The sequence below is a fragment of the Bos mutus genome, chromosome 17, assembly GCF_027580195.1.
Source record: "Bos mutus isolate GX-2022 chromosome 17, NWIPB_WYAK_1.1, whole genome shotgun sequence".
Classification (NCBI taxonomy): domain Eukaryota; kingdom Metazoa; phylum Chordata; class Mammalia; order Artiodactyla; family Bovidae; genus Bos; species Bos mutus.
The window spans coordinates 8,559,536-8,585,809 of record NC_091633.1 but is presented as its reverse complement, the minus strand read 5'-3'; the positions used below and the strand labels follow the sequence as shown (position 1 = coordinate 8,585,809).

The 26,274-nt window shown below is 46.3% G+C and overlaps 1 protein-coding gene and 1 non-coding gene across 2 annotated transcripts in view; one reads left to right on the top strand and one right to left on the bottom strand.

The window, feature by feature from the left end:
• Positions 1-26,274, top strand: part of SVOP (SV2 related protein) — a 74,051-nt gene that overhangs the window by 14,303 nt on the left and 33,474 nt on the right. The window contains exons 2-6 of the mRNA XM_005909546.3: positions 7,513-7,673; positions 10,207-10,292; positions 11,967-12,065; positions 15,460-15,531; positions 23,026-23,150. Coding sequence (XP_005909608.1) covers positions 7,513-7,673; positions 10,207-10,292; positions 11,967-12,065; positions 15,460-15,531; positions 23,026-23,150 — 543 coding nt within the window. The remainder of the gene's footprint in view (positions 1-7,512; positions 7,674-10,206; positions 10,293-11,966; positions 12,066-15,459; positions 15,532-23,025; positions 23,151-26,274) is intronic.
• TRNAG-UCC (transfer RNA glycine (anticodon UCC)) lies at positions 16,531-16,603 on the bottom strand. Its single transcript has one exon. It is a non-coding gene; the product is annotated as a tRNA-Gly (tRNA).

The following is a 26,274-nucleotide window of genomic DNA, read 5'->3' as shown; positions in this document are numbered from 1 at the left end:
TATAAATAATTACATACTTATACATTTATATATAATACTTATATAAGGAGAAGAGGACAACAGAGGATGAGATGGTTGGATGGCATCACTGATTCTATGGACATGAACTTGGGCAAATTCTGGGAGATGGTGAAGGACAGGGAGGCCTGGCATGCTGCAGTCCATGAGGTCGCAGAGAGTCTGACACGACTTGATGACTGATCGACAAAGAGTTGATTTACAATATTATGTTGGTTTCAGGTTTAAAACATAGTGATTCACAATTTCTAAAGATTAGGCTCCATCTATGTTATTATAAAATATTGGCTGTATTCCCTGTACTGTACAATATATCTATTTTATACACAGTAGTTTATATCTCTTAATCCCCTACCCCTATCTTGCCCCCAACCCTTTCACCCTTCCCACTGGTACCCACTAGTTTGTTCTCTATGTCCACAGGTCCTGTTTCTTTTTTGTTAAATTCACTAGTATATTTCATTTTTAGATTCCACATATAAATGATAATATACAGTGTTTGTCTTTCTCTGATAAATTTCACTAAGAGGTGACATCCACCGAGGTGCTAAGGGTTGAGGGATTGGGGGTTTAGGGAGAGAGGGGCATGGCAAAATAAGGTAAAATTCACCATTGTAATAACCTCAGATATGCAGATGACACCACCCTTATGGCAGAAAGTGAAGAGGAACTAAAAAGCCTCTTGATGAAAGTGAAAGTGGAGAGTGAAAAAGTTGGCTTAAAACTCAACATTCAGAAAACAAAGATCATGGCATCCGGTCCCATCACTTCATGGGAAATAGATGGGGAAACAGTGGAAACAGTGTCAGACTTTATTTTGGGGGGCTCCAAAATCACTGCAGATGGTGACTGCAGCCATGAAATTAAAAGACGCTTACCCCTTGGAAGGAAAGTTATGACCAACCTAGATAGCATATTGAAAAGCAGAGACATTACTTTGCCAACAAAGGTTCATCTAGTCAAGGCTATGGTTTTTCCAGTGGTCATGTACGGATGTGAGAGTTGGACTGTGAAGAAGGCTGAGCGCCGAAGAATTGATGCTTTTGAACTGTGGTGTTGGAGAAGACTGTTGAGAGTCCCTTGGACTGCAAGGAGATCCAACCAGTCCATTCTGAAGGAGATCAGCCCTGGGATTTCTTTGGAAGGAATGATGCTAAAGCTGAAACTCCAGTACTTTGGCCACCTCCTGCGAAGAGTTGACTCATTGGAAAAGACTCTGATGCTGGGAGGGATTGGGGGCAGGAGGAGAAGGGGACGACAGAGGATGAGATGGCTGGATGGCATCACTGACTCAATGGACGTGATTCTGGGTGAACTCTGGGAGTTGGTGATGGACAGGGAGGCCTGGCGTGCTGCGATTCATGGGGTTGCAAAAAGTCGGACACGACTGAGCGACTGAACTGAACTGAACTGAACCATTTTTAAGAGTACAGGCCTGTGGCATTAAGTGCCTTTGCATTGTGCAACCATCAATACCATCCGTCTCCAGGACAGTTTTCATGTGCCCAAACTGAAACTCTGTGCCTGTTAAACACGAAGTCCCTGTGTCTTCCTCTCCAGCCCCTGGGAGCCACCATTCTGCTTTCCGTCTCTGAGTCTGACTGCGCTAAGTGTCTAAGTGGAGTCATGCAGTGTTTGTCTTTTGTGACTGGCATATCTCACTTAGCATAATGTCTTCAAGTCTCATCCATGTTATGTAATGTGTAGAATTTCCTTCCTTTCCAGTTCCTGGTTTGTTTTTTTTTTTTTTTTGGTGCACAGCTTGTGGGATCTTAGTTCCCTGACCAGGGATCGAAGTCCCTCAGCTATGAAAGCACAGAGCCCTAACTGCTAGGCAACCAGGGAATTTCCCCTTCCCTTCCCTTTTTTTTTTTTTTGGACTTCCCAAGTGGCTCAGTGGTAAAGAACCTGCCTGCCAATGCATGATCTCCTGAAGGAGATATGAGTTCGATCCCTGAGTCAGGAAGATCCCCTGGAGAAGGAAATGGCAACCCAGTCCAGTATTCTTGCCTGGGAAATCCCATGGACAGAGGAGCCTGGTGGGTTGCAGTCCATGGGGTTGCAAAAGAGCTGGACAGAACTGAGCGATAAATACTTTCACTTTTCCCTTTTTAAAAAAAAATGATTAATTTTATTGAATCTTCACTCTAGTATACACCTCTTTTTATAAAGCCATTTTAATTTTATTAGTTATTTTTTATAAATTATAAATAAATAATTTTTATTTATTTATTTTGGTCACACTGCACAGCATGGCAGATTTTAGTTCCCCAGCCAGGGATTGAACCCATGCCCCCTGCAGTGGAAGCAAGGAGTCCTAACCACTGGACTGCTGGGGAGTTCCCCCTTCCCTCCCTTTCTGAAGCTGAATAATAGTCCACTGTGTGTACAGACTGTATTTTGCTAGCCCACTTGTCTGCTGACGGACACTGGGGTCTTTTCACCTTTGGGCTGTCGTGAATAGTGCTCCTGTCATCATGGACGTATGTTCACAATGTTGCACAACCTTCCCTTCTGTCTAATTCCAGACCACTTTCATCATCCCCAAAAGGGAATTCTGTGCCATGAGACAGTCACTCCCTCTCCCTCCTTCCCCAGCCCCTGGCAACCGCTGATCTGCTTTCTGTCTCTCTGAAGTTGCTTCACGTAAATGGGATCACGCATATGTGACTCTCTGTGTCTGGCTGCTTTCACTCAGCATCACGTTTCAAGGTTCATCCATGTTGTAGCTTCTGACAGTGACTCGAGGACCTTACAGTGGTTATGCTGGAGACTGCTCAGAGTGGCTCTAGCGAGCAGATCTGATGGTTAGATATTCAGGAAATCTCAGAGCCTTTTATTTAACTGTTGAGAGCTTAACGCGGGTCGTGGTGGGAGTTATTTACCCCACAGATATTGGCAAATGCTACACATCAGGATGGTCTTGGGGGCTTGTTTGAGACTCAGTTTGTAGGCACTGGCTTCAGAGCTTCCCCATAGTCTCCATCAGCACCACCCCCTGCACAGCTGCTGTTGTTTAGTTGCTAAGTTGTATCCGACTCTTTGTGACCCACTAGACTGCGGCCTGCCAGGCTCCCCTGCCATGGGATTGCCCAGGCAAGAATACTGGAGTGAGTTGCCCTCTCCTTCTCCAGGGGATCTTCCCAACCAAGGACTCAAACCCGTGTCTCCTGCATTGGTAGGCAGATTCTTTACCACTGACATCCAGGCTAAAGCCTCGGTTCTTTCAAGCTGTATTGAGAGATGGAGATTGGAAAAGAGACCTGGTGGCTTCAAATGAATTATAATCAAATGTTGGCAATTTCATACAGTTCAACCTTCTAGTAGGGTCTAGTCCTTAAGCTGGAGAAGAAGCAAAGATAGTTCTCTCATTGTTATCTATTTTTATCTGCTTTAAATATTTCAAAATAAAAGATTTTGTGGGGGAGGAATGGAGTAGATGGGGAGGAGTGGAAGGGTTTGACTGGTATCCTGTCTTTGGCCAGAAACACAAGGTTTTGACCAGACAGACCTAAGGATGATCCCTGGCTCCATGCCTTTTTAGCTCTGTGCCCATGGATAAATCCCATGACTGCTGGGGCCTCCGTTTTCTTGTCTGTACAATGGTTATAAAAATACCAACCTCATAGAGCTGTTGTGCTTCCCTGGTGGCTAAGTGGTAAAGGATCCACCTGCCAAGCAGGAGACATGGGTGTGATCCCTGGGTCGGGAAGATCCCCTGGAGAAGGAAATGGCTACCCACTCCAGTATTCTTGCCTGGAGAATCCCACGGACAGAGGAGCCTGGTGGGCGACAGTCCGTAGGGTTGCAAAGAGGCAGACATGACTGAGCGACTAAAAGACGAACAACAGGGCTGCTGTGCAGAGCGAGTGCATGGAGAACAACATCTAGAACGCGGCACGGAAGTTGCTGGGCGGTTGGGGGGGCGTGGCGGAGAGGGGGGCGTGGCGGAGAGGGGGGCGTGGCGGAGAGGGGGGCGTGGCGGAGAGGGGGGCCTGGTGGAGAGGGGAGCGTGGTGGAGCTGGCGGCTGGTGGTGGAATGATTGCTCCAAAGTTCAGTCCCAGCCACTCTGCCTGCAGACCCTGTGCGCGCTGTACTCTGCCCCGTATTTCCAGCCCAAGACGAGCTTGACAGCTGGAGCTTTCCCAGTTCAACCTCGCCATCGAATGGTGTTTCCGGTATTTACAAAATGCTGTGGTATCATCTGCCTTTTCTCCCAATTCACAAGCAAGAAATGTTCCCCCAGGCTTCTGGAATCTGGAGACTTACGCTTTCTATGCCAGAGCATAGAATTATTCTTGGTGAAATGTGAGGAATAAGGCAATAGTTAATTGATAATGATGATAGCAATTTTTTTAACGTAGAAATTTATCCGTTTTTACCTTTTAAAAATGTTGCCCAAATTTGCCCTCCAGTCCCTCATCATCGGGCTTCCTGTGGTAAAGAATCCGCCAGCCTATGCAGGAGTTGCAGGAGATGCAGGTTCAATCCCTGGGTTGGGAAAATCCCCTGGAAGAAGAAATGGCAACCCACTCCAGTATTCTTGCCTGGGAAATCCTATGGACAGGGGAGCCTGGTGGGTGTCCATAGGGTGGCAAAGAGTCAGAGACAATGGAGTGACTGAGCACTCATGCACGCCCTCATCAGCTCTCTGCCCTTCATGCCCTTGGCATCCCAGACTTCTTTTTTCAAAGCCCAGGGAGGAATGGGCATCACTCATTCCATATGGCTGTCTCCTGGGAAGGTAGGGACTCATCTCTTCTGTTACTGCCGTGACCTTGCAACCCATCACAGGGCTGGCAGAAAGCAGGAGTTTTGTTTTGGAATAAGGAAGCTAGAAGGAGACAGGTTGTTATGTTTTTGCCTGGGTCTCAAATAAATAAGTTGCTGCTCAAAGAAATCAAGGCATTTCCCCGAGTCACAAGAAACAGCACAGTGTGAAGGAATGTATTGTATTGAGAGTGAAGTCCATGGGGTCTCAAACTCAAATGCCTATGGGGGCAAGGGAACAAAGTGCCAAGTGAGAGGAACACAGAGTTAAGTGTAAAGAAAAATGGCAAGAGACCGTAAGGGCTGGAAGTCATTTGGAGAGGATGAGACTGTCGGTCATCTGCGGGTCGAGTGGCCCATACACAAGGGACACACTGCTCTGCTCTAGCCACGTTGCTCCCTTATTAGAATGTGGGTCCCAGATGGCCAGATACTCTATTTAAAGAGACATCAGGAATCTGGATTTCTTTGTGAATTCTTCTAATTTTAAAATTTTGATATTCACTTTAAATAAAAAAAAAATACTGTGTGGGCAGCTTTTTGTAAGCATAAAGCAGTCCTTATGTGGCCAAATTGTTACTTAACATTCAGTTCACTTCAGTCGCTCAGTTGTGTCCGACTCCTTGCAACCCCATGAATCGCAGCATGCCAGGCCTCCCTGTCCATCACCAACTCCCGGAGTTTACTCAAACTCATGTCCATTGAGTTGGTGATGCCATCCAGCCATCTCATCCTCTGTCGTCCCCTTCTCCTCCTGCCCCCAATCCCTCCCAGCATCAGAGTCTTTTCCAATGAGTCAACTCTTCGCATGAGGTGGCCAAAGTATTGGAGTTTCAGTTTTAGCATCAGTCCTTCCAAAGAACGCCCAGGGCTGATCTCCTTTAGGATGGACTGGTTGGATCTCTTTGCAGTCCAAAGGACTCTCAAGAGTCTTCTCCAACACCATAGTTCAAAAGCATCAATTCTTCGGTGCTCAGCTTTCTTCACAGTCCAACTCTCACATCCATACATGACCCCTGGAAAAACCATAGCCTTGACCAGACGGACCTTTGTTGGCAAAGTAATGTCTCTGCTTTTCAATATGCTATCTAGGTTGGTCATAACTTTCCTTCCGAGGAGTAAGCGTCTTTTAATTTCATGGCTGCAGTCACCATCTGCAGTGATTTTGGAGCCCCCAAAAATAAAGTCTGCCACTGTTTCCACTGTTTCCCCATCTATTTCCCATGAAGTGATGGGACCAGATGCCATGATCTTCATTTTCTAAATGTTGAGCTTTAAGCCAACTTTTTCACTCTCCACTTTCACTTTCATCAAGAGGCTTTTTAGATCCTCTTCACTTTCTGCCATAAGGGTGGTGTCATCTGCATATCTGAGGTTATTGATCTTTCTCCCGGCAATCTTGATTCCAGCTTGTGCTTCTTCCAGCCCAGCGTTTCTCATGATGTACTCTGCATAAAAGTTAAATAAGCAGGGTGACAATATATAGCCTTGACATACCCCTTTTCCTATTTGGAACCAGTCTGTTGTTCCATGTCCAGTTCTAACTGTTGCTTCCTGACCTGCATATAGGTTTCTCAAGAGGCAGGTCAGATGGTCTGGTATTCCCATCTCTTTCAAAATTTTCCACAGTTTGTTGTGATCCACACAGTCAAAGGCTTTGGCATAGTCAATAAAGCAGAAATAGATGTTTTTCTGGAACTCTCTTGCTTTTTCCATGATCCAGCGGATGTTGGCAATTTGATCTCTGGTTCCTCTGCCTTTTCTAAAACCAGCTTGAACATCAGGAAGTTCACGGTTCATGTATTGCTGAAGCCTGGCTTGGAGAATTTTGAGCATTACTTTACTAGTGTGTGAGATGAGTGCAATTGTGTGGTAGTTTGAGCGTTCTTTGGCATTGCCTTTCTTTGGGATTGGAATGAAAACTGACCTTTTCCAGTCCTGTGGCCACTGCTGAGTTTTCCAAATTTGCTGGCATATTGAGTGCAGCACTTTCACAGCATCGTCTTTTAGGATTTGAAACAGCTCAACTGGAATTCCATCACCTCCACTAGCTTTGTTCATAGTGATGCTTTCTAAGGCCCACTTGACTTCACATTCCAGGATGTCTGGCTCTAGGTGAGTGATCACACCATCGTGATTATCTGGGTCGTGAAGCTCTTTTTTGTACAGTTCTTCTGTGTATTCTTGCCACCTCTTCTTAATATCTTCTGCTTCTGTTAGGTCCATACCATTTCTGACCTTTATCGAGCCCATCTTTGCATGAAATGTTCCCTAGGCAAACCATTCAGTATCACAGTAATCCAAACCTATGCCCCAACTAGTAACGCTGAAGAAGCTGAAGTTGAACGGTTATTTACATTAGATATAGACAATGAGTATAAATTCTGAAACACATATGTTTCCAAACGGTATTTAGGTGTAGAACAAAGATATCCTCATTCACATGGCTTACTATGTGAATAGGGCTCCCCCTGGAGTTGTGCAGTGCCCAACCTGTCCAACTGTACTAGACAGCCCTGATACATAACTGTTAAAGTTGTCACTCTCCCCACAGCCCAACTCAACAGAAATGCCAGCCTCTATCTCTTTCACCCATTCATGGACCATGAGAGAACTCTCTGGACCACAAGTGAAGGCTTTTCACCTGTCTTGGGCACAACTATACCGCAAGGTCGTCGAGGAGGAATTCTAGCTATCATGACCAGATTTGCTCTCTCCTCTAGGGTGGTGAAATTCCGTCGCACAGGCGAGAGTGCAAGGTCAGAGGACGACACGGCTTCGGGAGAGCATGAGGTCCAGATTGAAGGGGTCCGTGCAGGCCTAGAGGCCGTGGAGCTGGACGATGGGGCGGCCGTGCCCAAGGAGTTTGCCAATCCCACTGACGGTGAGGGGACCCTGCAGTTGGGGCAGGCCATAGTCAGGGGCTCTGAGGCTCCAGAGTTGCCTCTCCAGGTGGCACTCAGAGGGGTCTTGTGAAGGGCTGGTAGGAGGGCCTGGAGGCCCCAGGGTGACACTGGCAGTGTGGGCTGGACATGCATGGCTTTCTCAGCAGGCGAGGGTGCATCACCATCCCTGACAGTCAGCATCATCGACTAACACTTGGCCGAGGATGGCAGCCACAATGATGATGGTGAGGCTGATGGTGGTGGTGACGAGGAGATGGTGCTGCTGGTGATGGTGATGGTGCTGATGGTGGTGATGGTGACTGTAAAGATGACTACAGTGATCAGAGCCACAGACGAGGCTGAGGGTTGACTCTGTGCCAGGCACGGTTCTAAGCACGCTACATATGTTACCCACTTCATCTTCACAACAGTTCCAATTGGAACTATTACAGTCATATTCCCCATTTTGCAGGAGAGGCCACAGAAGCACAGAAAGGTTACATATCTTGCCCAGGGTCACACAGTTAGAACTTAGCCAAGCTGGATTTACACCCAGGAAATCTGGCCTCAGAGACCACATCCCTACCTGTGACCTTGTGCTCCCTCTGAGTAGAGATGGTTAAAGGAGACTTGAAGTGCTCATAGGGGACCTGGTCTCCCCTTACCACCTGATAATGCTGATGCATGAAAACATTCTGTTCGTTCCTCAAAGGGCCCAGATTCCCAATCAGAGAGAGGATTAACAGCTTGAGCCCGAGGCCTGTTGTTGGCAGATCTAAGGAGGCAATGACTGGAGTGGGAGTGAAGGCAGAGGTTAGAAGCAGTGGCTTCGGGTTTAGGCTGATCTGGGCTAAATTCCCAGATCTGCAGTGTCCCAGCTGTATTGACACTGGGCAAGTCCATGTCCCCCTCTAAAAAATGGGGCTAAGACTGAGCCTTTAACTAGTAGGTGTCACAGGGACTCAGTGAGATTATGTACAGCAAGCTCTTACAGCCTGGGTCCCCAACCCCTGGTTCCAGTCCGTGGCCTGTTAGGAACCTGGCCGCACAGCTAGAAGTGAGTGGTGGGTGAGCAAGCTTCCGCTGTCTTTATAGCCGCTCCCGATTGCTCCCGTTGCTACCTGAGCTCCACCTCCTGTCAGATCAGCAGTGGCGTTAGATTCTCATATGAGCGGGAACCTAGCCATAAAGTCAAGGCGGAATACTCTGAGGTCACTACAAAACAAAGTGCACAATAGATCTAATGTGCTTGCATGATCCCCAAAGCTGCCCCTGTCTATGGAAAAATTGTCTTCCATGAAACAGGTCACTGTTGCCAAAAAGGATGGGGACCACTCTCTTAGGGCAGTGCCTGACACACGCTGAGCTCCCAGTAAACATATAATTTTATTATTACTATTACTGTTCTTATTACTGAGGCCGTTCCAGGACTCACTCTGCTTTCTCCTCAATATTATTGAAGGAAATCAGACCCTGCTGGTATGAGAACACCAGCTTATACTTCAGGAGAAAATGATGTTTGATGTAAGAGGCTCATGATTGAAATTCCAATAAGATGACAACTCCCAGCAGGGGCAGATAAGATCCTCAGAGGCACCCCCACAGGACGGCCACCCAGCATGCTCCTTTAGTATTTTTATTTTTCAGTTAATTTTTATTTTTTGTCTTGGAATATTTTAAAAGTACAGAAAAGTTGCAAAGATGGCACAGAGAGTGCTCGTAAACTCTTTTTTTCTTTTTTTAAAATCTTTTTTGTTTGTTCGTTATTTATTTATTTATTTTTGTATACTCTTCATGCAGCTTCCCATAAAGTTAGTATCTTACCTAATCATGACACCATTTGTCAAAACTAAGAAATTGAGATTGGTGCATTACCCTCCATGAAACTCCAGACTTTATTCAGATTTCCCCAGTTTTCCCAGCAGTGGTGTTACAGGAATCAATTCTAGCACAGCGCATTGTATTTGTCTTTTAGTCTTTCTCAAAGCCACTTGTGAGCTTCTAAATTGCATCCTCAATTTTTTCTGAGCACACAAATACCATGTGTTTATTTGGAAAGCACTGGGATATGATCAAAATGCACAAAAAAAGTGAGTACTGACACACGATCCTATTGACGGGCTATGGGCATTCAATCTGACTTCCTCTGCTCCACCTTACTTTGTTTTCTAAAAATTAAATCACAATATATTGTATGCATCTTTCTATATCTGCACGTTTTTTAATAGGTGGGTTGTATTTTAGGATGTAGATATATAAACATTCATATATAATACATAAAATAATTTAACCAGTTCCTTGTCAATAGACATTCTGGGCTGTCCACTTATTCCCTTTGTAGAAACCACGTTGTATTGGACTTTGCAGCACACTTCACACACTTGCCAGAAGGTTTTCCTAGGATAAGTTCTAGAAGCAGCATGCACTGCTTTAAAGAGCTTGGCCAGGGATCCCTCTAGATCCGCCCCCCTGGAACTAAGACAAGTACAAAATGCTCTGACTCCTTCCTTCCCCTCCCCTTTCTCCTCCCAGATACTTTCATGGTGGAAGATGCGGTGGAAGCCATTGGTTTTGGAAAATTTCAATGGAAGCTGTCTGTTCTCACCGGCTTGGCTTGGGTAAATATCTCTGGGGACGATGACATCATCTTCAGTCTCCAAGGAACGCCATGCTGCTCAACTGGGTTTCCATGCTCTACAAGGGAGGACAAGGTTCCCTCCTCTTACAGTCTTTGCGTCAATCGACAAAGTTTGAGTGACCTTGGGTGATAATGAAGTCTGAGCCTAGAGGGAGTTGGGTGTGGTTGACAATTGCCCTCAAAGAGGAGTTGAAGCTTCTGGTTAATTAAGTGGTTCTCAACCCTTTGAGGCTCAGGGCTACTCTAAGATTCTAATGTCATCTGTGCGACTCACCCTAGAAGAACACGCACAGATCAAAATGTGCCTTCTTCAAGGGGCTTGTGATTCCTTATTAACCTTGCCAGATCTACCTAGAGCAAATGATGTATCTAGATCACTGTCATTGTTCAGTTGCTAAATCCTGTCCGACTCTGCAACCCCATAGACTGCAGCCCACCAGGTTCCTCTGTCCGTGGGATTCTCCAGCCAAGAACACTGGAGTGGGTTGCCGTGCCCTCCTCCAGGGGATCTTCCTGACCCAGGGATTGAACCTGAGTCTCTTATATCTCCTACGTTGACAGCTGGATTCCTTACCACCAGTGCCACCTGGGAATCCCCACTACCTTCCAGAGTTTGCTCAAATTCATATTCATTGAGTTGGTGATGCTGTCTAACCATCTCATCCTCTGCCATTAATCTAGACCATTAATACAAGTGAAATGGATTTTTATGAATAGTGCAAAACTGAGATTTAACTACCTGTTTTTCCAAACAGTCATCAATTTCCCCACCTCATTTCCTCCACTAATTTGCAAAGTGGCTTTTATCATCCACCACATTCCCGGGGCCACGTGGGTTTACTTCTGGACTCTCATTTCTGTTCCACTACTCTGCCTGTTTAATCCTGTAAAGGTACCACAGTGTTTCATTACTGAGGCTCCCTAGTATGTTTTAATTAAATTAAAAAGATCACACTTTTTAATGTTAATTATACTGACAATTCTACATGAACAATGACCAAAGAGAAACTAGCTTTTAACTGAGCTACAAGAGAAAAAGATCACTGTCTCTCTACCTCTAAAAAATGTTTTTCTAAAAAAAAAAAAATGTTTTCTGATTTTCAAAATATGCTACTTTCCCAGTCCATTCAGGGAGTGTCCCTAAATTTTTTTTCAAATGTGGGAAAACATGCCCAAAGAATGTTAAATGTCTAGTCATCAGTTCCTGTGTGGTACCACACTGTTTTAACTTCTGGAGCTTTCAGTGTGTTTTGATGGGTGATTGGGCACTCAGCAGAAGGTAGAAGAGGGAGTCTCTCTCTTTTTTCTTTTTTTAATTAATTGATTTATTTTATTTTAAAATTTTGGGGGGGCCATACTACGTGGCACACAGAACTTCCTGGACTAGGGATTGAAGCCATGCCCCCTGCAGTGAAAGGGGAGAGTCTTAACCACTGGACCACCAGGAGAGTCCGAAGGGATTTTTTTATGCACTCGCTTGGGACTGTGGACTTGTGACATTTTAAATTATCGTTTTAAATTTTCTGAGATCATAAGGCTCTAAGGTTTAAATTCTTCTCTCCTGCAGTAAGTTACCATGAGAATTTTTAGTGAGGGGCCAGCCGTCCCGACCCAGGCAGCATCCTGGCCTCACGTGTTTGCTTGCTCCCTGCAGATGGCCGACGCCATGGAGATGATGATTCTGAGCATCCTTGCGCCGCAGCTGCACTGCGAGTGGCGGCTGCCCAGCTGGCAGGTGGCGTTGCTGACCTCGGTAGGCAGCCCAGTGGCCCTCTCCTCTCGTGCTCAGTTCTGGTCCCCCAGGGGGGTGTTCTGCAGGATGCCCCCCACTTCCTCCTGCTGCTGCCGAGGGCTCAGCAGACAGGAATTAAACCCTCAGTGGAATCACCAGGACCTCAGCGTCCCTTCTCCATCGCATGTATCCTGGCAGGTCTGCAGCCAACTCTAACCACATCTGGGGGCCCCAGATATCCTGCTCAATTGCGGGGAACTTGGAGCCCACCTGATCGGATCACATAAACCTTATAAGCCTCGCTTTTCCAAAAAGGAGACACCAGTTCCTTCCACATGAAGGTGACTTCAGGGTTGGAAACAGCATAGTACCTGTTCAGTAAACTGTAGGAACTGGTGCTCCCTGGAGCTAAGGCTTGGAGGAGCATGAAGCAGAACCCTTCATTCTTGTCTTGTTTTCTTCTTGAACTGGTATTTTCATTCAGTTTCTCCATATAGTTTTATCTTAATGTAAGGTTGTGAAAGTGAAGGCTGCTCAGTCGTGTCCGACTCATTGCAACCCCATGGACTATACAGTCCATGGCATTCTCTAGGCCAGAATACTGGAGTGGGTAGGCTTTCCCTTCTCCAGGGGATCTTCCCAACCAGGGATTGAACCCAGGTCTCCCACATTGCAGGTGGATTCTTTACCAGATGAGCTACAAAGCAAGCAATGTAAGATTTTACTAGGCTTGAAAGTTTCATCAGTCACCCCATTATAATTTTTGTGACATTTTCAATTATCGTTTTTAATTTTTTGAGATCATAACGCACTAAGATTTAAGATGTTTCTCCTGCAGTAAGTTAACCATGAAAATTTTTAATAGTAAACAACAGATCAAAACAAGATATAATTAATTTTGATAAATAATTGCTAAACATAAGTCACTTTTATCAGGAACGCACCTCTTGATGAGGAGTATGGAGTGTTTCTCAACTATGTCACATATTCTTGAATTGTTGTTCAATCACTAAGTCATGTCTGACTCTTTGTGACCCCCATGGACTGCAGCATGTCAGGCTCCTCTGTCCTCCACTATCTCCCAGAGTTTACTCAAACTCATGTCCATTGAGTTGGTGATGCCATCCAACCATCTCATCCTCTGTCGTCCCCTTCTCCTCCTGCCTTCAATCTTTCCCAGCATCAGGGTCTTTTCAAATGAGTCAGTTCTTCAAATCAGGTGGCCAAAGTGTTGGAGCTTCAGCTTCAGAATCAGTCCTTCCAATGAGCATTCAGGGTTAATTTCCTGTAGGACTGACTGGCTTGATCTCTTTGCTGTTCAAGGGACTCTCAAGAGTGTTCTCCAGTGCTACAATTTGAAAGCCTGTTGCCAAAATGAGACAGGGTTCAGTTGTAATGCTATTTCTATTTTTCATTTTTACTGAATAGACATGAATATGAAAGGTTTTGTTCACATATAAAAAGTTTTGCTGGAGGAACTGAAGGAGTTTTATGATAACTCAGTAAACTAAAGCCACTTGATTCTTTTCAGCAACTTCCAAGTTGCGTGCTGAAGAGCACACAGCAGTCGTTCATGAAAAATTATTTTTAGTGATCTAATTTGCTGACAGCTTGATTAGCCTCTCCTGCAATTTGGTTAAAAATAATAAAATGGAATTGGAATCAAGATGACTTGCGAATGGATTTGTATCTGTGTCATTGGTATCCTTTTGGAGGCAGCCTTAGAGGGTTTAACTTCAAAGCGATGGCTATGAGTACAACGGGGGGCAGAGTATGAAGAAGTGGGGGAGGGGTGGTTGAGAAGGGGAGCCGGGAGCAGATGAGACCCTAACCTGTTCTCGGGAAAGAGTTTCTATGGAAGTTGAGGGTGTGGAAATTAATTCCTTTAAAATTATCCAAATTTGCTTTCCCTTGGAATGCCTCTGTGTAGCCTGATTGGAGCCCACGGCTCTAGGACGTGCCTGGAGGAATGCTTTTGGGTTCAGCCCACACTAGGCAATGCTGTTCCTATCTCTGGGCCTCAGTTAGTTGCCTTATCTGAAAAATGGGATAATAATAGCACCCACCTCGTGGGGCTCCTGGAAACATTTGGTAAGACGTATGTAAAAAGTTCCAATACTTTGGCCACCTCTTGTGAAGGGCTGACTCACTGGAAAAGACCCTGATGCTGGGAAAGAGTGAGGACAGGAGGAGAAGGGGACGACAGAGGAAGAGATGGTTGGATGGCATCACTGACTCAATGGCCATGAGTTTCAGCAACCTCAGGAGATGGTGAAGGACAGGGGAGCCTGGTGTGCTGCAGTCCGCGGGGTCACAAAGAGTGGGACATGACTGAGCGACTGAACAATAGCAACAAATGTAGAGAACATTCAGTGTGGTCTCTGACGCTTGGTGAGTGCTCCAGAAAGGATAGAACAGTGAAGAAAGCTCTAGTCAGCCTGCTTGGGCTTAAGACCTGTCTTTACCCTCTCCTCCCTGGGATCAGAGCAGATTTCTAAAACCCTTATTTTTCTTTTTAAAAACTTTTTGGCCGTACCATGTGGCACATGGATCTTGAGTTCCCCAACCAGGAATGGAATCTGCACCTCCTGCATTGGAAGTACAGAGTCTTAACTGCTGGACCTCCAGGGAAGTCCCCTTAACCCTTCTAAGCCTCAAGCTACCTATCTATAAAATGGGTATGAGTAGTCATACCTCTTCAGCTCTGATCAAGGACTAACAAGGGAACCAGAATTTTGCCCAGCACACAGTGAGCGCTCCATGGATGCTTTCTCTTGCTCATGGCTTCCAGCTCCCATCCTAACCTCCTGTCTCCTGTATTCAGTTCCTTGCAACCTTTAATATTTTCTTAGCCATAAGACATTTCTTGGGTTCTGTAGGAAACTGGAAAAATACTAGCTCTGCAGCCAGGCAGCCTGACTCCAGCCCAGACTGCACGACTAACACCTGTGGACTTGGCCACATGACCTCACCTCTCTGAGGCTCCGTTTCCTCATGTTTGAAATGGGGATAACAGCAGCACCCACCCCGTAGGGTTGTTGGGAGACTTAAACAGTAACAGGAAGCACACAGACTAGTGTTTGCATCTTAACAAGATCTCAGAAATGCTTGCTTGCTGAGGAGCTTCAGTCAAGTCCAACTCTTTGCCACACTATGGACTGTTAAGAAATTCTCCAGGCAAGAACATTGGAATGGGTTGCCATTTCCTTCTTCAGGGGATCTTTCCAACCCAGGGATCAGACCCATGTCTCCTGCTTTGGCAGGTGGGTTCTCTACCCCTAGCGGTACCTGGGAAGCTGTAACACTTGGTTCATTCTTATTGCTAAGAGTGTGACTCTGCAAGCTCACTTCGGTGTTGCCTTTCTCTGTGATGCTCCGTGTCACTGTCTAACAGAAGCTGTCTTTGCCCCCACAGGTGGTCTTTGTCGGCATGATGTCCAGCTCCACCCTCTGGGGAAACATCTCAGACCAGTATGGCAGAAAAACAGTAAGGCGACTTCCCCTAAGCTTGTGTTCTCTGGGTTATCTCCTTGACAACAACAAAACTTGTGCCAACTGAACTTTTTTTTTTGGTGGAAGTTTAATTCAGAGCTACATTGAAGGGCAAAGAAAGACATTGCTATGAGGTTGTGGATTCTTGAAAAAAAATCACACCTCCCTAGGGGGCCCAAGCATGTGTGTTTCAGAACGTAAAAGATGCTGGTGGTGGTGCTAGCCCCATCCCCTTGGTGCTTAACCCTTCTGTGCCTCAGTTCCCTTATCTGTAAATGGGAGGGTAATATTCTTCCCCATAGGGCTCCTGTGGGGAGTAAATGACCCTTGTACAGAAAGTCCCTGGTTCAGAGGAAATGTTTCCTCAATTCCCATTACCTGTTATTCACCAAGCTCATGGTGCCAATAAATATGGCCAGACCAGTGCTAAGATGAAGGTGTATCTGGCTCCAGAGCTCACATCCTTCACCCTGACCTGGGCTACTGGGAGACATTACTGAATAGAATGCCAGAATTTAGTAGATCAGTTGAACATTCATCTACTCTTAAACAGATGAAGCCTGGGGGGCGACCTGTAGGGGGTGCCTCCAGCTCTTCTGACCAGCTTGCTAAATCCCACACCCAACACAAAGCTGGTGTGACTGGAGAGAGGGAGAGAAAGTGCCCCCAGATTGTAGAGCCTTCTCCTCCCCAGCATGGAACTCTGGCCCAATATCAGGAAGGATGGATGCGGCTCTAATTATAAAGCTTCCCCAGAACTCCTCTAGGACTAGAGGGCGAACCAGACAGCTGGCGAGCCTTGGCAAGCTCGAAGAAGCTCCTCCTAGCTGCTTGATCTGCCTTGGCCCAGCTGAGAGGTTTCTGTGAGAGCCTCTGCTGCGTGACTTTGCAGGAGACTCAGTGGGCCGCTTCTTTTTAAGTCGACCTTTTTTTTTTTTTTTGCTGCACTGAGAAGTGGGATCTTAGTTCCCTGGTGCGGCATGTGGAATCTTAGTTCTCCAACCAGGGATCAAACCTGGGCCCCCTGCATTGGAAGCACAGAGTCTTAACCACTGGACCACCGGGGAATTCCCTCAGTGGGCCACTTTGATCCCTACAGAAGTTTCTACAGCCTGGGGACTTGTGGCAGTCATGGAAAGGAAGGGTGACCGTGGGTGCGTGGCTTCGTGGGTATGGAGACACACGCACCTGAGTTCATATCATAGAGCCCCCTGTCGAGCGAGGTAACTTTGGGCAAGCTGCTCTCCCTCTCTAAGCCTCAGTTTTCCCATCTGCAAAATAGGATTGACTACAGTAGGAACTCACAGGACCATTGGGACGATTAAATAAGAATGTGTATATAATACATTTAGAACAGTATTTACTGATGCATGGTTAGCCTGTGATCGGTGGTAACTACTATTGATTGGGACTCAAGAAAATTTAGAATGGGATCAGGTCATCGTCTAGTTCAAAGGCTCTAGGACCATGTCAGCTTTAAGGAATAAAAAGGGGTGGCTGGCAGGCACCGGGCCTCTCATTTCAGTGTTCTGAACATGCTCGGGTTTTCCTGTGAATATTTTCACTATACTCGAGCATGATTGGAGAGTACCAGGGGCTTGGGTCAGGCAACCCTGCAGGTGACTGAGCAGTGCTCCTGGCAATGAGATCAGTGTACTTCTCTGGAGCTGGGGTTGCAGGCCTGGCATCCAAGTGACAGCTAGGCTTTCAGCTTCTTAGAGCGGGAGCTTGAAACCTTTCCAGGCTATGGATTCCAAACAGGTTGGCCATGAGCCAAAGGTGGCCCCCAAATGTGTTTAATTTATCCCATGCAGTGCTTAATGGGATTTTTGAATCAGTTGCCTCTGTTTCAAAATGGCCATATTTTGCATAAAAGTAAAAAGAGTTGTGGGTTTTTGGAAAGCTGGGTAATCTGGTGGCTTAGAACCCACGTTCTGTGATGGCAGCTTTTGGCTGGAGCTGAGGCTGGCAGGGCGGGGCAAGTTCTCTTTCATTCACCCAGGTCCCCTGTCTTCACTGCATTCCGCCTGCATCAGGCCTGTATGTTCTCTACCGGGGGTAATAGGGAGCTGATCCTGGACAAATCACTCATCTCCTTTGGCCCTCAATGTGCAGTTTTTAAAGAGGACATGAAAATAACAACCTCTTTCCGTAGGGCATGGTAAGGACTCAGCATCACGATGAGGCAATGATTTCAAAAATGCAAATGAAAGTTCCGTGAAGTCAGAGCCTCTGGCTGTCCTGTGGGCTGCTGTCACGCAGGACAAAACCAAGTGTTTAGCAACCAGTAGGCCATCAATATGTGCAAAGTCAAAGGATGAATGCCAGGCCCACAAGAGGTACTCAGTACCTGCACAGTGAACCAGTGAGTGAATAAATGAATGATACATTTCAGTACCTCTAGTGTGGCACACACAGTCGGTGTTCAATACCTGTGTATTGAATGAATGAGCAGTATATTATCAGTATCCCTAAGGGTCTGACATACTGCTGCTGCTGCTGCTGCTAAGTCGCTTCAGTCATGTCCGACTCTGTGCAACCCCACAGACGGCAGCCCACCAGGCTCCCCCGTCCCTGGGATTCTCCAGGCAAGAACACTGGAGTGGGGTGCAGGCATTCAATACCTGCTTATTGTGAAATAAATCATTGAATGAGCAAATTAATGAGTGCATAATATCTATGCATTCTATCTCCAGAGCCGGGTATACAGGGGCTGCTTAATAAATAGGGAAGGAAGGAGGGAAGGAAAGGGGGGAGGGGTAGCAATCTAAAAGGCAGAACAGATGTTAGGCAGAGCGACAGCGGTTAATGAGAACCCAGAGGACGTTTCCGCAGAGGCCCTCAGCAGTGCTTGGATGGGGCTTGCTGGCAGCGCTCACGCCTTTGCAATGCCATGGCGGTCCCTCCAAATGGCTGCTGAGTCCTTGTTCTCTGGGCAACTGGAAAGCGCTGGCATCAGTGGGCAGATGCAGGGCCAGCTGCACTCTGCTGTGACCCGACAGGACCAGTCGGCCTGCCTGTCTTTGCTGCCTGGCATGAGGGCATCTGGTGACCTCAGCAGGGCAGCCCCGGGAGGGAGGCACAGCTCCCGTGTGTCAGTCTGGGTGCCCTCCTCTCTCCCCACTCTTCTTCTCCTGCTTTGTTTTCCTTCTGTTCTTTTATTTTCTCTGCCGCTGAAAGTGAAAGTCTCTCAGTTGTGTCCGACTGTTTTCGACCCCATGGATATACAGTCCGTGGAATTCTCCAGGCTGGAATACTGGAGTGGGTAGCCTTTCCCTTCTCCAAGGGATCTTCCCAACTCAGGAATTGAACCCAGGTCTCCCACATTGCTTCCCAACCCAGGGATCAAACCCAGGTCTCCTGCATTGCAGGCGGATTCTTTATCAGCTGAGCCACCAGGGAAGCCCAAGAATGCTGGAGTGGGTAGCCTATCCCTTCTTTGCCAGTGGATCTTCCCCTCCCAGGAGTTGAACCGGGGTCTCCTGCATTGCAGGTGGATTCTTTACCAGCTGAGCTACAAAGGAAGCCCATAATTTGGTTCTCTGCCACTAATGATGTCTTATTTCTGATTCAAGACTTCTCAGGTTCCAAGGAAGAAGATCCCTAATAAGGGGACGTATGTATACCTATGGCTGATTCATGTTGATGTTTGGCAGAAACCAAAAAAATTCTATAAAGCAATTATTCTTTAATTAAAAAAAAAAAAAAAGACAGTCCCTAGTAAGTGAGGTCAAGTCAGAAGAAAGGAACTAAGTCTGTGGCGGGTACCAGTATCCTTGTTGTTGTTGTTGTTGTTTAGTTGTGTGGCCCTGGGTTTAGAAAGGGGAGCAGAAAGATTGCTTTTTTATTTATTATTCTTTATTGCAATAGATCCAGATCTTCCTAGACTTTACTCATTCCTGCCCCACATATTCTCTTATGTACTTAATATCTGTCTTTATATCAACATTAAAAACATCCCTAGATGCATGTTTTTTGAAAAGGAAACTTGATTTAGAGTCTTAAATGGGAAATCAATAGCAATCACCCTAAGTAAGAAATACCTGCAAAAATAAATGCAAAGGAAACAGTGTTATAAAATCCTAGCTGGTATGGTTGCCTCATTGCTCTCTCTGTTAAAGAATAAGATTAGCAGATGTTTAAAAAGATGTTAAAGATGGTTACCAGGGTGGAAGGATGGCGGGGGATACTTAGAGAGTTTGGGCTGGACATGTACACACTTCTATATTTAAAATGGATAGCCAACAAAGTCCTGCTATATAGCATAAGGAGCTCTGCGCAATGTTATGTGGCAGCCTGGATGGGAGGGGAGTCTGGGGGAGAATGGATACATGTGTATGAGTGACTGAGTCCCTTTGCTGTCCCCCTGAAACTATCACAACATTGTAAACCAGCTATACTCCAATATAAAAGAAAAAAAATTTTTAAAACGGTGTTAAGACAGACCGGCATCCCACGGACACTTCCTTTTAAGCATAATCAGAAGAGTGAAGATTAAAATGAAAAGTTAATCACATTCTTGCAAAGTGGTGCAAAGTCATTTAAAACATTCTCTCTACAACCTAAAATTGTTTTCCAAAAGACTGAGGTCATGTGTGGTAGACTTCCAAATCCCTTCTCTGCTGCTGCTAAGTCGATTCAGTCATGTCCGACTCTGTGCGACCCCAGAGACGGCAGCCCACCAGGCTCCCCCGTCCTTGGGATTCTCCAGGCAAGAACACTGGAGTCGGTTGCCATTTCCCTCTCCAATGAATGAAAGTGAAAAGTGAAAGGGAAGTCGCTCAGTCGTGTCTGACTCTTAGCAACCCCATGGACTACAGCCTACCAGGCTCCTCCATCCATGGGATTTTCCAGGCAAGAGTACTGGAGTGGGGTGCCATTGCCTTCTCTCTAGTCTCTTTTAATTCATTTTCATTTTAAAGCTAAAATTAGAATGTCTCACACTTTCTCCCTGAAGCAAGGGTTGAGGGGTAGGGGGGTACAGAGAGGGTGGCAGACAGAAGGGTGAACTCTATCCTGCAGATCTAGGAAGGGTGCTGCGAAGGGCAGTGTTGGGGTCCTTTAATGGACTGGGACCTGGCGGTCTGGAGTCGACGATAAGAAAGTGAAAGAGAGAAAGAGGCTGATATTCCCTGGTTTATGCAGAGAACCAATAAAGCCGTTAACACAGGGCTTGCATTGCTCACGAAGGCACAGGGCACCTTCTTGAGGGGGTGAAAGCACAGGGTGCCTTCTCGAGGAAGCCCGGGCAGGAGAGTGAGCATGACGGGTTTCTATGCTCCAGAGAATTAGCCAGAGAGAGAGAGAAAGAAAAAAGACAGAAAGACACGGGGACCCAAGCTCTGATGGAGCAAAGGTGCTTTAATGGTCTTTCTGTGAGAATATATAGGCTGTTGTACAAGAAATTTCTTTCGACAATGATAAAGATCAGAAAACCAAATGTACAGCAACTGTTACCAAGGGAACAAGGGATTAATAATGGTCACAAGACCAGGAGACAATCCATATCTCAAGAAAGGGGATCAAGACTAAGCAGTTTTGTCGTAAAGAGAATGTTTACTAAAGGAGATTCAAGCCTGTCTCACATAATGACCTCAGTTCCTGGGAGCAGCTTGCTGCTCCACTTGATAAGGAACAAAGGACTTACGAGAAACATCACGTAGCAATCCTCCTGTTAAACACTCCCTGACAGGGCAGTCTGCCCAGACCTCATGTGGCAGGTCTAATATTCATGTTACATTTGCATTCTACTCCAGAACACTTTTGGAGCTGGTTGTGTTATAAAAAATGCCCTTTTCAATTATATTCGCTCTTAATTTTTTTCTCCATCTCTAAGCGTAATTAACATTCCAGGAATATATGCCAGGTTTCTCCTGCAATTTTGTGTTCCTAGGCGATTCTCAACCCCATAAAATACAACATCTTTTTTTTTTTTTTTTTTTTTTTCCGGCCGTGCCGTGTGGCTTGTGGGATCTTAGCTTTGAGATCAGGGATCAAAAACCTAGGCCACAGCAGAGAAAGTGCCAGGTCCTAACTGCTGAACTGCCAGGGAATTCCTTACAAAGTCCCCTTTATTTAAAAAAAAAATTATAAAATTTTTGTAGTGCCCCCAATAATCCAGAAATAATTTCAAAGATAAAATAGCCTAGTCATTTATACAGTTTTTTCAATTTAATTTATTTTTTTTTGGCTGTGCTGGGTCTTTGTTGTTAGATGGGCTTTTCTCTAGTTGCAGCCAGCAGGGGCTACTCTCTAGCCTGCAGTGCCCAGGCTTCGCGTTGCGATGGCTTCTCTTGTAGAGCGCCGTCTCTAGAGTGTTCAGCCTTCAGTAATTTTGGCTGTGGGCTCAGTAGGTGCAGCTCCCAGGCTCTAGAGCACAGGCTCAATAGTTATGGTGCCCGGAATTAATTGCTCCATGGCGTGTGAGATCTTCCTGGATCAGGCGTCAAACCTGTGCCTCCTGCATTGGCAGGCGGATTCTTTACCATTGAGCCGTCAGGGAATTCCCACTTACGCAGCTTTTAAAAAGAAATCAGTTATAATATCTTAACTAGGCCACAAGGGAGAACCTTTTTTAAAGAAGTAATTAATAAATTTCCTTTCAATATGCAAATATTCACATACTACTCTGCCTAGATCCTGAAAGGAGTTCATATTTGCCCCAATTATAAATAAGTTTGGATTTAATGAAATCTTGATGCTTTTTCTTTATATATCTGACATTTCGAAATAAGATTGAGATCTATTCATAGATACACATAGAAGTCCCATGAATGCAGACGGATGCTGTATTCACACTCAGTCACTCAAATATCACACATAGCATTTCCACTGGCAACATGGGTTTCTGAAAAGATAATTCTGTAAAATTCCAGATAAAGTGTATCTTACTTTGATGTATCTAGAAGTTGCTTTCCTGAAAAACTACCCTCAGGAATTTTTTTGGAGGGTGTGACCCACCTTCCAAAATCCTGTTTATATGTAAACCAGAATGAAGGTCCAGGTACAGATAGTCATAAACAGTGATCAACTGCATGGTTTAGTATCTGGTGGGAAGTTCGATTCAAGCTTGTGTGAGGTAAGTCTTCATGTCTCAGGTGCTGTGGGACATCTAGCATCTCTAGGACCTGTCTATTACTTAAAAATTTTTTTTGGCTGCACCACACAGCATGTGAGATCTTAGTTCTCTGACCAGGAATTGAACCCTGTACCTCCTGAAGTGGAAGTACAGAGTCTTAACCAGTGGATCACCAGGAAAGTCCCTGGGACCTGTCTATTAACTGCCAATCACTGGGACTGCTAAGAACACCCCACAGTTTTCCCACACTCCCCCTGAGAGTTGGCACCACCACCCAGAGACCACCTTGCATCCCTTTGGCTGTGTGGATTACCCTTTACCGCGACCCTACGGTGACCTTGAACACGTGCAGGGGCGTGTGACCTGGAGATGCTGAGAAGCCCCATGACTGAGTGTCTTCCTTCTCCGCAGGGACTGAAGATCAGCGTGCTCTGGACCCTGTACTACGGCATCCTCAGTGCGTTTGCGCCCGTGTACAGCTGGATCCTGGTGCTCCGGGGCCTGGTGGGCTTCGGGATCGGAGGGGTCCCCCAGTCGTAAGTAAAGCCCCAGCTCTGGCCACCCAGCCAGGCAGCCAGGCAGCTATGTTCATGGGCTCAGAAGGATGCAAAGATGGTACATACACGAGGGCTGCTGCTACCCAGGGACTCTGATGGAGCCAGAGAAGAGTGTCATTGTCAATATTGTAATGATTAACAACAGCAAAAGCAACACGATAGCTGGAAGGACATAGACGTGAAATAATAATCAAAACGGTAGATCTAGCATTGACAGGACATTTCTCCTGGATATGGTGCAGCAGCCCCAGAAGATGTGTGGGGGTATTGAATTAGTGCAATTCCCATTTTACAGCTGAGAAAACAGGCTCAGTGGGTGAAATCAAGTCACACAGGGTGCAGTTGGAACTAAGACCTGGAATCTGTCCGCCTGTAACATCCATGCTTTTAACTACCCTGCCTGCTCCCTTTTACCTATTTCTAACTTGACCCCAAGGCAGGAAGTCAAAGTGAAAGTCAAAGGCGCTCATTCATGTCTGACTCTTTGTGACCCCTTGAACTATACAGTCCATGGAATTCTCCAGGCCAGAGTACTGGAGTGGGTAGTCTTTCCCTTCTCCAGGAGATCTTCCCAACCCAGGGATTGAACTCATGTCTTCCATATTGCAGGCAGATTCTTTACCAGCTGAGCCACAAAGGAAGCCCAAGAATACTGGAGTGGGTAGCCTATCCCTTCTCCAGTGGATCTTCCTGACCCAGGAATCGAACCAGGGTCCCCTGCATTGCAGGCAGATTCTTTACCAACCGAACTATCAGGGAAGTGGGTGGGACTAATTATTTTCTAAGTTATGTGTTATTTTGTTGTTACTGTTATTAAGATACTGAGAGTAGTCAGGATTGTAGGAAGATGTCACCATTTCCTGGCAGACTGGGGAGTTCTGAAGCAGAGGTTGGCAGCTTGTGGCAGCTGGACCAAATCTGAACTGCCAACTGGATCTCTAAATGAAGTTTTATTGGAACACAACCGCACCATGTACTGACGTATTATCTACGCCTGTTTTGGTGCTTCAGCAACAGAGTTGAGTAGTCTCAGTAGAAACTCTGTGGCTTGCAAACCTGAAGTATTTACTGTCCAGACCTTTGTCAAAAAAGTGTTGACCCCACTCTAAAGGATGGTGATTAATAGCTGATATTAAGGGGCAGGTGCTGTTCTAAGCAGTTTGCCCAGACTGTCTCATTTAATCTCCCCAATTTCCCTATGAGGTGGATTCTATTATTAATCCTATTTTACAGATAAAGAAACTAAGGTTACAGAGAGGTGAGGTAACTTGCCCCAGATGACACAGTTACAGGAGGTAGGGTTGCAATCGGAACCCACACCCTCTATCTCCAGAGCCTGGGCTCTAACCATTGATTTCCACTGCCTTGCTATGAACAATTAAAAGGATTTAGAGAGACCCAAGGAGATGGGGAATATGTAGGATATCTCATAAGAAAGGAATTTCGTGAAAAGAGGAAGCCATAGCTGAGTCTGAGGAAGGCTAGTGGTCCAATTCAGTTAGCTTGTAAGGCTGAGAAATGCGAGAATCGAAAACCCTGAGATGGGCCATGTAGATCAGGTGGCTGCTACTGTTTAGTCGCTAAGTCATGTCCGACTCTTTGCCACCCCATGGACTGTAGCCCACCAGGCTCCTCTGTCCATGGGATTTCCCAGGCAAGAATACTGGAGTGGGTTCCCATTTCCTACTGCAGGGATTCTTCCCCACCCAGGGAACGACCCTCACCTCCAGCTTGGTAGGCAGATTCTTTACCACTGAGCCATTTAGGAAGCCCTGATAGACTAGGGCAAGCTTATACAAGGTCTTGAATGTCAGGTCAAAGGGATTGTCTGCAGACAAGTGGAAAGCCACTGAAAGTTTTCGAGCAGGAGAGGTACTTTAAAAGAATTAAGCTGGCAGTGATGGGTTGGATAGGTTGGAAGTAAGGAATCCTGTTGCAGTAATTTAGGAAAATCTTGCACAGGAACCAGGGAGTTTCTTTTTAGTTTTATTCATTCATTCAACCAATTTTTTTTCCCCCTGTACCACGTAGCTTGTGGGATCTTAGTTCCCCTCCCAGGGATCAAACCCAAGTTCACAGCAGTGAAAGCCCAAGTGTTAACCACTGGACCACCAAGGAATCCCCTCAACCGGTATTTTCTTGAGCTCCTGTTATGACACAGGCCAGTGCTAGGTACTGGGGGGTACAGCAGTGAGCCAAACAGACATGGTCCCTGTTTCAGGCTGACATCCTGGGAAACAGACAGAAATCGAGATATGTGTGCAAGAGGCCACCAAGATAACACCTGTAAAGGAGTCAGAAAAACAGGGCTGGGCAGAGGGAGAAGCTAAGTTGCAGTGTGGTTGTAACAGCTGGTAGGGGCCTCAGCTGACCCTTAGGGTTCAGAAGCTGCGATGGCTCTTTAGATTGTTCCATACTGAGGATGGGGGCTGGACCTTTGTCCATTCACATCAGCCACCTTGGATGTGGGCTGCCCTCAAGGAGGGAGGGGTGACCTTGGGGGAAGTTAGCTACTTTGGGCCAAGGCATTTCCTGCACGGGGCTCAACCCTGAGCTCTTAGCAGGCAACATTCCTGGTCGTGCCCGAGGGACTGTGTGCCTCAGCCCTGAAGGGGGAGTCCAGGCGGTACACCCGTTACAGTCCCTGCCCTGGACCCTCCGATGTGCTTGCGTGCGTGTGTGCTAGGTCGCTTCAGTCGTGACTCTTTGCGACCCTATGGACTATAGCCTGCCAGGCTCCCCTGTCCATGGGATTCTCCAGGCAAGAATACTGGAGTGGGTTGCTGTGTCCTCTCCGGGGGATCTTCCCAACTCTGCGGCTGAACCTGCTTCTCTTACATCTCCTGCATTGGCAGGCAGGTTCTTTAGCACTAGCACCTCCTGGGAAGCCCTTTCTCCCACTTAGAGGCTCTCAGTTCCGCTCAGCCCTTCCCTGGTTTATTATTCATCATCGTTCCTCCAGGACTGTGCGGAGTAGGTATTTGACACGGACTCCTGGATCGGGAATGAGCTTAAGAACCACTGGAGCTTAAAGCAGAGGCCGTTACGCCAAGCCTGTTAACCTGGGCTGACAGGGGCTTGTGGTCAGTCTGTTCCACTTCTG